This window comes from Aspergillus tanneri (genome assembly GCF_003426965.1).
Source record: "Aspergillus tanneri strain NIH1004 chromosome Unknown AapTan_6_pilon_pilon_pilon, whole genome shotgun sequence".
In the NCBI taxonomy this organism is placed as follows: Eukaryota; Fungi; Ascomycota; class Eurotiomycetes; order Eurotiales; family Aspergillaceae; genus Aspergillus; species Aspergillus tanneri.
In genome coordinates this window covers 2,190,975-2,204,706 of record NW_022984633.1, presented here as the reverse complement: position 1 = coordinate 2,204,706, position 13,732 = coordinate 2,190,975, and the positions used below count along the sequence as shown (strand labels likewise).

The 13,732-nt window shown below is 49.9% G+C and overlaps 6 protein-coding genes across 6 annotated transcripts; 3 read left to right on the top strand and 3 right to left on the bottom strand.

Annotated features, from left to right (window-relative positions):
- Window positions 1–205: 205 nt before the first annotated feature.
- On the top strand, window positions 206–1,438 carry ATNIH1004_008747 (Mrp/NBP35 family ATP-binding protein; the record flags this gene model as incomplete). The annotated part of the gene is made up of 3 exons (XM_033573352.1): window positions 206–262; window positions 322–457; window positions 525–1,438. 3 exons carry the CDS (start codon window positions 206–208, stop codon window positions 1,436–1,438), a joined length of 1,107 nt encoding a protein of 368 aa, XP_033423904.1.
- A 345-nt stretch (window positions 1,439–1,783) lies between these two features.
- Window positions 1,784–4,118, bottom strand: ATNIH1004_008746 (uncharacterized protein; the record flags this gene model as incomplete). The annotated part of the gene is made up of 3 exons (XM_033573351.1): window positions 1,784–3,839; window positions 3,894–4,035; window positions 4,109–4,118. The coding sequence occupies 3 exons, from the start codon at window positions 4,116–4,118 to the stop codon at window positions 1,784–1,786; spliced, it is 2,208 nt and encodes a 735-aa protein (XP_033423903.1).
- Window positions 4,119–4,153: 35 nt separating this feature from the next.
- On the bottom strand, window positions 4,154–4,784 carry ATNIH1004_008745 (uncharacterized protein; the record flags this gene model as incomplete). Its single annotated transcript, XM_033573350.1, has 2 exons — window positions 4,154–4,639; window positions 4,716–4,784. The coding sequence occupies 2 exons, from the start codon at window positions 4,782–4,784 to the stop codon at window positions 4,154–4,156; spliced, it is 555 nt and encodes a 184-aa protein (XP_033423902.1).
- A 779-nt stretch (window positions 4,785–5,563) lies between these two features.
- Window positions 5,564–6,556, top strand: ATNIH1004_008744 (NAD(P)-dependent alcohol dehydrogenase; the record flags this gene model as incomplete). Its single annotated transcript, XM_033573349.1, has 1 exon — window positions 5,564–6,556. The coding sequence occupies one exon, from the start codon at window positions 5,564–5,566 to the stop codon at window positions 6,554–6,556; it is 993 nt and encodes a 330-aa protein (XP_033423901.1).
- Window positions 6,557–6,666: 110 nt separating this feature from the next.
- Window positions 6,667–7,988, bottom strand: ATNIH1004_008743 (putative zinc metallopeptidase; the record flags this gene model as incomplete). Its single annotated transcript, XM_033573348.1, has 2 exons — window positions 6,667–7,928; window positions 7,976–7,988. The coding sequence occupies 2 exons, from the start codon at window positions 7,986–7,988 to the stop codon at window positions 6,667–6,669; spliced, it is 1,275 nt and encodes a 424-aa protein (XP_033423900.1).
- Window positions 7,989–9,250: 1,262 nt separating this feature from the next.
- Window positions 9,251–13,312, top strand: ATNIH1004_008742 (uncharacterized protein; the record flags this gene model as incomplete). The annotated part of the gene is made up of 2 exons (XM_033573347.1): window positions 9,251–9,443; window positions 12,423–13,312. The coding sequence occupies 2 exons, from the start codon at window positions 9,251–9,253 to the stop codon at window positions 13,310–13,312; spliced, it is 1,083 nt and encodes a 360-aa protein (XP_033423899.1).
- Window positions 13,313–13,732: the final 420 nt, after the last annotated feature.

Sequence of the window (13,732 nt, the reverse complement as noted above, 5' to 3'; positions counted from 1 at the left end):
ACAAAATATTTTTTTTTTTTCTTTTCTTTTTCTGCCGCAGAAAAGTAAGGATGCGGTGACGGATTAACTCTCTCAGATTGGTTAGATGCTCCGCAATGGGGAATTTTAGTCCGGCGGTCAACATTATCCTGGCAATATCTAAGAATCGAGAATCAGACAAGAAAGATGCTTCGTCTTCTCGTCGACTCCGTCGCTTGTTCTGGCCATGTTCGGACGAAGGTTCTTTTCGACTGCACGGGTCCTGCGGCATGATAACCCGTTGGTCAGTTTCTCCGCACCCCTGGTTTGGGTATGGCCCATGGTTTAACCAACGTTGTTTAGGGTCTTCCTCGCTCCGGCACTCCGCCCTCATTTCCTCGTCGGCGCGGACTCCCAGAGAAGCGCAAGATTCGCGATGTGAAGAAGGTCATTGCGGTGTCGTCTGCAAAAGGGGGGGTAGGGAAGTCGACTATTGCTGGTGTGTATATCCTATCCTGAGATTCTAGACCGTCTTCACTTCATCCATGTACCCATAACCCTATCAGGCCTATACACACAAATCCATGAGGAATCGAACACTCGTAACACGATCTTAGTAAACCTCGCTCTATCCTTCGCTCGTCGAGGAATCCGAACTGGAATCCTCGACACCGACATTTTCGGACCATCCATCCCAACACTGCTCAATCTGTCCGGGGAACCCCGTCTAGACGAAAGTAAACCCCCCTCTTTCCCCTCCCCCTCCCTTAATATCATCCTCCTACCTCTCACTTACTCTACTTTAACTAAAGATAACTGTCTCCTCCCATTAACCAACTACGGCCTAAAATCTATGTCAATGGGCTACCTCCTCCCCCAAGCCGCCGCATCAATTCCTGACTCACCCCTCCCGATGGACACGACCCCGATCTCATGGCGCGGACTAATGGTCACGAAAGCCATGCACCAACTCCTTCATTCGGTATCGTGGGGTCCGCTGGACGTCCTGGTGGTGGACCTACCCCCAGGTACCGGTGACGTCCAATTGACCATCAACCAGGAGGTGATCGTCGACGGGGCAGTCATTGTCACTACGCCGCAGGATATCGCCCTCCGGGACGCAGTGCGCGGGTTCGGCATGTTTCAACGTATGGATGTCCCTGTTCTCGGTATGGTGAGGAATATGGCCTTCTTTGCGTGTCCGCAGTGTGGGCATAAGACGAAGATCTTCTCGCATGGTGACCATCACCACAAACACGATAGTCATGGACAGGAGAATGATTGGGGCGTGGTAGCGGAGTGTAAGAGGTTAGGTGTGGAGTTCTTGGGTGATATCCCGCTGGACGCGAGGGTATGCGAGGATGCGGATCGGGGGATGCCTACTGTCGTTGCGGAGGAGAGTAATAAGAGAAGTGTACGACGGGAAGCGTTTCTGGATGTCGCGCAGAAGGTGGCTAGAAAGGTTGGGTTGCAGTGGTAGTGGGGGGATCTTGATTATTGCATATGTATATACCCGATCCGTTTTGGCTTTTAGGTGTATAAATACAATGGGTAAGGCGTTTTGGGTCATCTTCTGGGAATGATAGTCAAGGTCTGTCCAATTGTCTATATAATAGGAAAAGGCTATGGAAGTAATAGAACGGGTATTTGACACCACACCAAGTGGAAGTGATAAACATAAGAAATCAATAATCAAATCCGACAAATGAAAGAAGTCATGCTTGATAACAATATACAAAAGAAGTCAAAATAAAAATAAAAATAAAAATAAAATAAAAGAATGAAAAATCACCAGTAATCCAATACAATCCCAACCGGAAACATACTACTCATCAGCGGTATGAACAGCATCCTGATCCGACATCCCAGGACGAGACGATGCCCCATCACCACTAACAGGCTGACTTCTCGCGCCCAGCGATGACGAACTCGCGAGATCGCCCGAATCGCGTGACGCAGACGGCGCCTCGACGGAACGAGGCCGCGAGTCTGGATCGGTCACAGCGCTCACCACCCCCGTGGCATGCCGCACTGCGCGAGTACTAGCGGCGTCGACGCCGGTAGTGGTGACGGCGACAGATCGATCGCCCAAGGTGCTGGTGTCGTCTGCGATGTCTGAGGTGAAGCGGCTGCGGGCGGTGGCGGAGCCGGTGTGCGAGGATCCGCAGTGTTTGTGTCGCATGTTGGATGGGTCTGAGGTCGGGGCTATTATTCCCGGTGCGTGGAAGAGTGTCTGGGTGCTGGCTGTTTCCTCGGTGCGTGGTTTTGATTCGTATGGGGGGAGCACGACAAGAGGGCTGAGGGTTCGCTCAGGGGGTTGTTGCTGCGTTGGGGAAACTCCAGTACTGGTGGTATCGGGGGTAGATTTGTCTGCATTATAGGTGTCTGCATTCATGATGTCGGCGGCGGGTCTGGGGTTAAGAGAACTGGCTTGACCCTGTCCGGGGCTCTGAACGATAAGTGGGTTCACATCACCGTGGCTTGCTGGCTGTTTGATAGAGGCTCCGGCCTGTCCTGCTCCCACACTGCTCCTCCTGACCTCCTTCTCTCTCTGGCGTTCTCGCACGATGGCCTTCTTGTCATGCTTGCTGGCCCAATGACTCCACAAGGTCATGGGGTAACTCTTGCGCGCATTCCAAGAGGGCAAGACACCGGAAACTTCCTTTCTTGCAGCGAGGGAGCAGGGAGGGGGTGTTTCGTTCTTAAAGTATTTCAATCCATACGCCAGTTCCTTCTTCCGCTTTTGTTGCATATGGAGCTTCTCTTTGGCGAATTTCACGTCCCATTCATCTTTAGCTGCCAGCCACTTTTTGAGAAGGCTGGGATTGATGGATCCAACGTAGGAGGGTGGGAGTTGAAGGACTGGTTCGAAACATACTGGATCCAGAGGATAGATACGGCCACGCTTGTCCACTCGTTGCCGTACCATACGATTCTTAAAAGCTGGCAGGGGATCCCCAGCCATTCCAACTGACGAAATAGCGGGTTTCGTATTCGATTTCTCCGGAGTTGCATTTGCAGGTGCACTTGGGGTGTCCGAATCCGAGGACGAGATGGGCGAGACGGTATTGTCATCCAGGATCTCAATTTCGGTTTCCTGGGCGCAAGCGAGCGCCCAGGCACCGAATTGGGCAATGGATCGATACATATATTTGGCCGGACGAGTGAAGCTGAGAGCAGGGACAGTATGGCAGAGGTCGTCCCAGACCTGGAGCTGCACGTAGGTGCCGGCGTATTTATGTAAGATCTCTCGGTTTGGGTCGTTCTCATCTAGGGAGACGTCGCCGGGTGGATAGTCCGTGGGGTTTGCAGCTTTGTGAGCCAGGTAAATCTGCTCATCTCGGAGCTTTTCGCCTCCACCAGTGAGGATCTGAAGCGGCGGTAGGCCCCCAAGAGATGGCTGTAGCACTGGAGAAACAAGTGGGTGCGATATGAGCGGATTGGTCGTGTACATTTGGACTTGGTCTTTGACTTCAACGATCTGACCATCCACAGGGACCTTGATGCTGTAAGGGCCCCCATCCGTTGGATTTGACTTTCTTGCATTGGAGGCGTCCGCCAAAGACGAGTGGCTATCCGAGACTGAATAGCGTTTTGACGCAGCTTCGTCCACCCTGCTCTCTGTAGCCGGGATGGACTCTGGCGCATCGATCGCCGATCCATGTTTCTTGCTACGTTCTTGTTGCAGAGCCAGAACCTCGTCTGCAGAAGGTGGCGGCCATGCCGCCGAGGGTTTATGCCGGAAGCCGTACGGAGGTAGAAAGTCACCGGGGTTATCCTTCATGATGCTGGGGAAGGAATGAGTCAGGTCCACCCAAGGGGAGATCAAGATGGCCCCAGCAGGGAGAGGCAGGCCCTGGTCACGAATGGTAACCAACATGCTGGACAAGCCGTTAGCAAGGGAGCAGGTTTCCGCGTGGACGTCATCAACATACGAGACCACCATCCCTCCGCCAGCCGAATCGCCTGCAAAAAGGATCTCATTGGGCATGAATTGGTCCAAGAGGAACAAGTACGCCGCCAATGAGTCCTGCAGCGCACAAGGGAATGGAAATTGCGGTGCCAAACGGTATTTCGCTACGAAATGCAATAATTTTAGTTCTTGTGGCTATATAGAAGCACACAGCGCAGACGGATCAAATTAACTCACTACGCGCCATTAGCATCAGCATTCAGGGCGACAGCGAACCAGATCCTACCGTGCAAATACCCGCCCTTGGAGCTTCCTCGCATGACGCTGCATCTGGTACCGATGTGTATTGACACTACCAAAGTAATATGCACCGCCATGGATATACAGCATGATGCGCCTGCGGCCCCGATTATCCCCATTGGCGCGTTTCCTTTCATTATGATCGTTGCGCATTTCGATCCACTCCCCCTGAAGATCCTCGGCCGGACCACGCCATTGCCACCACTCCTTTCCGCCCACACGGTCGATCCCCCTGGGGCCCAATTCATCGATCAGGACCTCTGCCGCAGACGTCAGGTATCGATTGGAGATGTGGACCGTCTCCGTCCTCACCCAGTGAGGACTGGGCACCCATTGGGCACTGAAGGCCTGGATGTCCTCGACGGTGTGCTTGGACGCGTAGAAGAGAAACTTGCGGAAGATATGTATGGCTTCGTCGTAGGAGACATGGATGGTAGGTTTATTGTGCAGCGATTTTCGATGCAGGTACTGGTGATGGTAGTCTTGGAGTTAGCTGGGTGACATTACAGGGAGTGGTGGCGGGGAACATTCAGGCGCAACCCACATGGGAGATAAAGGTCGATAGAACGGCCGGAGTAAGGACGACGCCCAGCGCAATCGTATTTAAAGCCATCATAAGGAGTCACCGGTAGCATAGTAACTCTCGCGAGGAGGAGAGGACGTGTTCGTGATACAGGGGATAACCGGATATATCGGGGAGGACAGTGGAAGGGGGGAATTAAACGAGAGACATTAAAATAGACAATTAAAGAGGATTTTATCAATAATCTCAGGGGATCATGAGGATAGATAGACGGCCAGGTCGGAGAAAGGGTCAACGCTTCCGAGAAGAAAGAAACTGACGACAACCTGAGGCTTTCAGTCGCAGAGAGTTGGCGGTGACGTCATCGCCGTCTCTGCAAAAAAGTTCGCGTTCATCTCTGACGGAGTTAATAGGATGTTCACTGTACTCTAGAATAAGTCTCCTAGTCCATTAACTAGAACCTAGGACCGAGGATCTGTCAGCTCTGGTGGAGTTACAGCTGGTCCACACTCCACCTAGATTGGTGGATCCATTGGCAAGCGCATGTATGTTTCTTGGCTTCCCTCGATTAAATGGGATTAAATGGTACGGAGGATTCAATATTCAACGTTTAATCATTGAGTATTCCTAGAGATCCATGAAGGTAGTCTGTAGTTGCGTACTGTCCGCAGCCAAGAGATGACTGGCATTTAGAGTCGAATGGTATTTACTCAGATTATGTTTGTAACATGACATCATCCATCTCCACTACCACCTGCACGTCAAAAAACTCCAAATCCATCACCCACATAACAAACAACTGTACACAAACCATCCAGATACAGATAACCACAAACATGACAGACTCTGCCACCACATCCCATTCAACCATGAGGGCCTGGATGTACCACCGCGTCACAGGCCCGTTGGAAAAGAGCCTGACCCTGGAACTCTCCGCCCGCAGCCCTCTCACCCTGCGACCGGATCAACTCCTCATCCAAATCATCTCCGCCTCCATCAACCCCGCTGACTTCAAAGTTCCCGAGATGGGGATAGTATCGCGAGCCATCGTCGCGCCTCCTGCGACCCCCGGGATGGATTTCTGCGGCCGAGTAGTCACCACGGGCCCCTCGGTCAAGATATTCCAACCTGGTCAACTGGTGTACGGAAGCACGGCGGTGCCGGTGCAGTTCGGATCCCTTGGAGAGTACATGACCGTTGCCGAAAAGAATCTAGCGCCTCTCCCAGAGGGCGTGGAAGTGGATCATGCAGCGACGCTGGGAGTCGCCGGGTTGACGGCGTATCAGGCGACCGTGCCGTATGTGACAGCGGGGGATAGGGTGTTCATTAATGGGGGATCAGGAGGATGTGGAATCTTTGCCATCCAGTTTGCTAAATTGCTAGGGTGTCATGTTACCACCACGTGTTCGACTCGGAATGTGGAATTTTGTGAGCAGCTGGGCGCCGACGAGGTGATCGACTATACGGCCCAAGATGTAATGGCGGTTCTCAAGGAGAAGGGCCAAGTATTTGCACATGTGATCGATCATATCGGGTCCCCGGCAACTCTGTATCAGTATTGTGATGCGTTTCTGCTGCCTGGGAAGGTTTTTGTTCAGGTCGGCGCGGCATCGTTTCTGACGTTTGCGAATCGGTTGGTACGGCCCAGTTTCCTCGGGGGAGGCAAGAGAAAGTACGATATTCTGCTGTGCAAAATGAGACAAGATGAGCTGGCGCAGATCGGTCAGTGGGTTCAGGAGAGGAAAGTCAAGGTTATAGTTGACAGTGTCTTTGAGTTTGAAGAGGTCATCCAGGCTTTTGAGAAGCTACGGACTGGGAGGACGAGGGGCAAAATTGTTATCCACGTCTCAGAGCAGCCTTGATCAGATATGTTCCATAATGTAGTATTCTCATAGCACGTTGGCCGCATTATATTCTGACAATATCTACAAGTGTACGCTCACACCGATAGAAAGCAGAATAGAGCCCATATTTAAACTCTTTGCCTGAGGAACGTGAGCGCCCCGATGGACATGGCATCCACGGCAGTCTGGACGGTTGGTTCAATGGTTGGAGCAAAGAAAGGCGAGTGGTTATAGGGGAGTTCATCTACAGTTCCCTTCGCCATCGCATCATCCCAGGTCTTCGAGTCGACTCCGCCAAATAGCCACATCACGTACGGGGCCCCCACCGCCGTCGCCAGAATCGTGAAGTCTTCACTGGCTGAGAGGGGCCCAGCGTCAATCAGGTTATCTTTAAAGTAGGACCCGAATGTGGCCTGGAGTGTTTTGGCGGTTGCGTCGTCGTTGATCGTGGCTGGGACGGACTGGTTGCACTGGATCAGCGGTTTTTCAATCGCCCCACCCGCCTCGCATTCGGCCTCTATGATGCGCTTGATGGCCGATATCACACGCTCTCTTGTCTCAGCATTGTAAGTTCGGATATTGAGTTTCAAATCCAGCTGGTCTGGGATGATGTTTGCCTTGTGACCGGATTGAATGCTACCACAGCTGACTACCGCAAATTCTTCGGGGGCCACCTCGCAACTCACCACAGTCTGCAGTCGTGTAACGATGGACGCGCCTATCACAATGGGATTGATGCATGCCTGCGGCGCCGAGCCATGTCCGCCGCGGCCGTAAATGCGCACGTCAAACGAATCACCAGCGGTGAATAGCCGGCCAGACCGAAGGGAGACGGTCCCCTCTCTCGCGCGCATGAGATGCTGGGCCAGAACCACGTCTGGTTTGGGGACTTTTTCATATAAGCCATCGTCAACCATGGCTTGAGCGCCGCTCACAGTTTCCTCGGCTGGCTGGAAGATACAGATCAGTGTGCCTGACCACCGTTGGCGGGCTTCATGAAGAAGTTGAGCACTTCCCATCAGCGCTACAACGTGGATATCATGTCCACAGGCATGCATCACGGGTATTTCTTCCCCTTCATTGTTCCTGACGGTTTTCTGGCTTGTATATGGCAAGCCTGTCTTCTCCTGGACGGGCAAGGCGTCCATGTCTGCCCGTAACAGGACCGTTGGGCCGGATCCATTTCGGAGGACACCGGCGACGCCATACCCACCGATGTAAGTGTATACTTCGAATCCATAGCCCTGGAGAAAGTCAGCGGCAATTTTGGACGTCTCCTCTTCCTGGCCGGATAGTTCAGGACAAGCGTGTATCTGGCGATAAAGTTGCTCGAACTTCTGTAGATCCGGTCGAAATTGATCGATGATGGCCTTGAAGCCGTGATTGGAAGCTAATCTCATTAATCAACTACATTCATTGCCGGGTGATTGACCTCACCATTTACCTGCATGATAGATGGGAGTTTTGGACTAGGCAAGACGTAGGTGCAAACCCAGGAAGGACATGGAAGGAGAAAATTAGAAGGAGGGGGTATGGCGGTCCTATAGGCGTTTGTCGATGCACTAAAGTGAGTTGATGTCAGGGGATGGTCGATGCCAATGGACGTCATGGGCCGGGGATAACCTCCCGTTCATCAGTTATCTCGGCTAACGGCGCCAGTCACTGATCTGCTCAGCAAGCATATAGAGAAGTGAAGGCAAGACTGTAATAGAGACTAATGATTGAATTTTGGACATGCAACCCATTTTATTTTTTCCCCCTGCAAACATTCCATACTGGCCTTTAAGGCTAGTTCAAAATCTTGGATGTATTTTTGATGTACACTGCGTGTATCTTTACATTTCAGTACGAGGGTGATTTATTTTCTTCTTCTTCTTCTTCTTCCTATTCTTATTCTTATTCTTATTCTTATTCTTATTCTTATTATATATTTATACTGCGATTGTTACTTTGTTTTATTATTTACTAGAAGCTTAAGGACTCGACAACTTCAAATTGCCTACTTATAAGTTCCAACACTTCGCCAGAGCTTTCCCATGTACTAAAAATAATAGAAATTCATTTTTTAAAGAAGAAAAAAAAAGGTACTCAAGGACTTACGTCCGCACCTGCTTTGCCTAAAAGAGACCTCTCCAGGCAGGTATTTTCCCATCAAAAACAACAGTGAATCCAAGGCCCAGGGAACAAAGAATTATGAAGATCTATAGGTTAGGCACCGTGTGACCAGCTATTTTTATTGGCTGCCATAAGATAGACTATGGAGCTATAAATTAGGAGAATGTTCTACTACTGTATTTAAAAAGATATACAAAAACTACCAGAGCATGCATACCTTTTCGGGTGACAATCCTGCCCTGATCTGGCCAACATTTACCTACAGAAATAGTTGGATGCCCTAGTTTTCAATAGTCACTGTTTTTGTGTAGCCTATGCGAGGGGCTAATGCCACCTATATCACTGTCACTATCACTGGCATCTCCTTAACCTTTCTCGGGGAAATGGAATTAGAACATTCACTAATTCTTCCAACAGTGGGAATCAATCTCCCTGGACGAATGGGTATAGATATAGGAGGGTCAAAGCTCTGTTTTTCTCTTCCTTCTCTACCTTATCCATTCTTTTTCCCCTCTCTTCTCTACTCTTTATTTTGTATTAATGTTTTTCCATACACAAACCAAGCAAGACAGACTACAACATATCTCCACAGCAACCATGCAGCTCCCCATCATCTTCTTTCTCTTTATCCTTATTGTCCTCTCCAGCGCAGCGGCCATCACTCCTGCAGCCGATACCACCACAACTATTACCCTCCGTGACGACGACCGCGATAAATGTCACCAAATCTGCACCGGCAACAACGATTGCAGCGGTGAATGTTCTGAGTGTTATAACTTTACTTGCTGCGGTAAGTCAAGACTTTTCCACTCTGGGAATATATACATAAGAAAGAAAGATAGTTAACTGGTATGTACAATCCAGAAGCCTAACCACCTAGTATCCTATCATTGTTCGCGGACGAAAAGCTCAACTCCAGCATCAGAAATTAGCATGGTTCATCCATCCCTCTCCTTGTTAATGTCAATACTAAGAAACGGGGTTCATTCAGACCGCTCTGGAATCTTTCTTGCGCTTTTTTCTTGTTCTCATGTTCGACCTCTTGGATTGGATATACGGGATCCCTGAGGATCGACCGGATGATTTCGACTGGGAAGAAGACATCGATGATTGGACTCTGCCTTGACGATTGGTTTGTCTTCACGGCTTAGTCTGGATAGACAGCTAATCTATTTTTTTTTTTTTTCTTAATATCGGTGTTTGTTTGTTTACTAGAATTTGTATATCTGTAGACTTGGAAAGTACTAGTTCGAGATACTCATCGTGAGGTAGTTGACGATCTGCCATGGGCTTTTCATTACTTAGATATACCTCGATAGTGGCATACTGGAAACACGGTTTATAGCGTTAAGCAATATCAAAATGTTACCTGCCGAAAGTATAGTTAGCAATCAATTTTCTACTTTTATGACATCCTTCACGTGGAACATGTATATATATATTCGTACAAATGTACAGTATATTGCCAGGAGCTTATGGTTATATTTTAAGCATATTGTTAGCGTTCACTTTGACCATCAGAGAAACACATTACTATATCTTTGGCAGTCAGCAATTATATTTCTCCTCTATAAGCAGATACTAGCTGTCGTGGATAGAAGAACAAAATCGAGTACCTTCGCCAACACATGACCGCTGATGCATGCCATGTGGAGTGGGCCATGTGGAACCCACGGGGCCAATGACACGTGCCGAACCAAACCAGAAAATTTGCATCCACTGCCCACAAAAAAAAGAACTTCAAGCACCTTCCCAGGTGTACATAGAATCACAGCCCAACGCGGGGCTCGAACCCGCAGCCTTGAGATTAAGAGTCTCACGCTCTACCGATTGAGCTAGCCGGGCAATTATTGAAAACACAGAAAGGAGGATTGTTAGAGATTCTCGATATGACATAACTATATTACTACCATCAAGCTGAGGTTCCGTAGACTGAACTTGTTGCGTCATAGGTGATTGCAAATAGGGAGTCATAATGAGAGAAGCAGTTGATCTTCTTGAATGCGGTATTTTATGCATGACTATTATTTGTGTGGCGACCACTGTGCAACAACAAGTGCTCTGCTTATCCCTCGTATAGGGCCAGGTTCATACTGGCCGGGGGAAGAGGAATAGAGTTATAGGCAACAAAAATCATACTGACAACGTGCCTGAACTCTAAGGGAATGTAGCTAGGCGCTCGTGGTATCGATTAATGGCATAGGCGACGGCAGATTTCTAGTATGGAACCTATTGGAGAACTCACCTGCAGCTGCGGCACTGACATATATCGCGCAGGGCTGTGGAAAGTATCTAGATAACATGGGTCCATCCCATGACTGCCACTAAAAGGGCCTGCCCTCAATTCGATAGGGTATAGTGATCCTAAACGGAAGCAAGAGAATTGCGCGCGCCTCGGTTGTATCCAAAATAGCAGGCAGCCCTTGGCTGACTAGTTGATCACGAACAATGGCTCCCAAATTCTCCCCAACATTGAAGTTGCAGGCACTTGTTTATGTGCTCGGACCTTCGTAAGATCGGACTTTTGTTGCTTCGGCGCTTGATGGACGGACCGTGGCGGAAAACGAAAAGAAGCAATGGTAGCCACTGGTACCTGTGGCTGGGGCTGAGCTATACAGGCATTGTACGAGAACCTGAGGCTGAGGCGGTGTGACCCCTGACAAGCTCACTAGACCCCTTTATCACCATGACGCTGACGATCTTGGTGGAGGGCTCGTATCATCGGGACTTATTCTTAGAACACAAGGGTGACATCCACAAAAATAGATACCGATGAGTATAGAAGCAAAGGTTACCAACAGACTGGAACCGGGCGATTTTATGTCTCAGAGTTGGGCCGCGATGAAGGACAGCGTTTGCTGGGCAAATGAGCGTCCTAGTCAGGGTTGGCGGGTACTGAGGCTCAAGCTGCATGACATTCGAAGGCCAAGGACAAGCCCTGGCCAACAACTTCATGTCGGAAGTTCGTCATGCATGACAAGGGTAGAGTTTGAGAATTCTCCGTAGGCAACAACCTCCAGTGTTGGTAAGTAGGCAGAGGGGTGGTAATCAAGAGAACAGAGTGGCAGTTGGACGGAAGGAAGTAGCTTTACGACTGAGGCGCAGGAACACGAGGTCAAGCCACACCGCATCTTGAAAACCCCCGTAAGGAGTACTACGTATGTACTCCGTAATAGAGTATTACAGCATGACATCCTTAGGGTGTGGGCCTGTTTGGAAGATCACCGCCATGATTGTCATCCCAGGTCGAAACTAAAGCATCCTAGACCCCTCGAAAGGGAAAGAACACTGGGGATGGACGGAGCGCTAACCAAAATGGGGATAATGGGTCTTAATAGTGGAGAAACAAAGGATCTACAGTGGAACCAATCAGGGGCCCGCCAGCCGATCAAATGTGGCAGCGGACGTTGCAAAAGCCGCCGAAAAAAGCACTGCCTGCAGGCATCAGCCACAGCCTTGGTATGAATGGTATTATGCTAGTACGTGGTCCAGAGTCATCCGACACTACTGTAGGAACTGTCCTCATCATCTGCCACTCGCTGCCTGTGACCAATGCTGTCATGGTAATTTTGAGGTCCTGCAGTTCATGCGTCAACTACCAAAAGTAAATAAATACATTACGAAAATCATTAAAGTGGATGCCTTCCTTCCCGGGTGTGGAGCCGACCTAGATCGTTCCTATACTCCTAGCTATATATTCTCCCTCCCTCCCTCTGCATCCCTTGTGTTTTTCTTTGCTTGATATCTTCTTGCTTCAATCACACCACAGCTATTTTGGTTCCAATCCACTGGCATCCTTTCTACCTCAAGAGTCCTACTCTGTCCCATCCAACCCCCAAGCTTGCCTATCAGCTTCCCCACGTCGGACACCTGACGGAACCTCTTGCCTATACGTGTGACCCCATCCAGTTCGTCACGGTGTCGCCCTTCGACGCATCTCGTTTGTCTCACCACCCCAGCTTGTCCTTCCAGGACACAATATTACCTCGAAGAGTCCCTCGCCGAAGACTATCTCTGCGACGGACCTCCACAATGCCCGCTCCCATTGTTGAGAATATACTGCAACCCGTCCTGCCCGTGCGCGAGCTCGAGGCCGATGAGGAGTTCGTGATAGCTGCCTTTGAGCGTCACGCTAGCCACTGCTACCGGTGTGCGGACCCTCTTCAGGTTCAGCAGGAGGACCGCTCTCTCTGTGACCGAGGACACCAATATGCGTTGGACGTGGCCGAGTACATCTACAGCAAGAAAGGCAAAGCATACTCCGTCGTGGACCGGGAACTCAACCAGCCCACGCTAGTCAAGATCCCACGCACCTCCGTGGCTGTTCGCGGACTCCTGCTTGCCATCGAAGACGGTCTGCGCCTGCATCGTAAGGAGTTGCAGAAATCGACTCAGTCTGCTCCTGTCATTAGCTATGACCGCACCTACCTTGTCCCACCTCGCCGCGCGGCCACGCAGCCAGCAGCGTCGCAACCGGCGGCATACAATGAAATTATCGAGAGGGAGCCACGTTCTCTGAAACGTCGCCGGGTCATAATCTACCCATCTCCCCGTGGTTCTCCCAGCCGGGGTTCGCTCTATGAAGCTGATGCAGCTGACCGTGTTGAGCGTTTCAAGGGGTCCTCGCGTATTTACCGTCCGGCTGAATACCATCGCTGAGGGGCATCGGGTCACTAATGGCTTTCATTTTCTACGTTATGGCTACAATTTGCATGGTTTTTACCACCCCCAACAGTTCTGCTAGCAGATGCGAGTAGACTTCCGTCGCCTTACATTTTGCAATATACGAGAAAGTTCGTAAAGCAGAACAGGGCCCAGTGGGTTCTACCCTTGACCGCACGAGCCATTCACCCACAGAATTTCTACACACAGGAGACTGGGTGCTTTTCATGCGCGTTTGAAATTTGGGCGTTTATTTCTTCTGTGAGACCTGAATTTCCATCCACAAAATGAAGGGATTAATCTTTCTGCCTTCTATCTATTTTATATTTCTATCTATTTATATTTTGGCTATTTCCTATGTCTGGATCTGCCTGTTCATGTTTCTGAATTCACTGAAGAAAATGACCACAAAGCAAA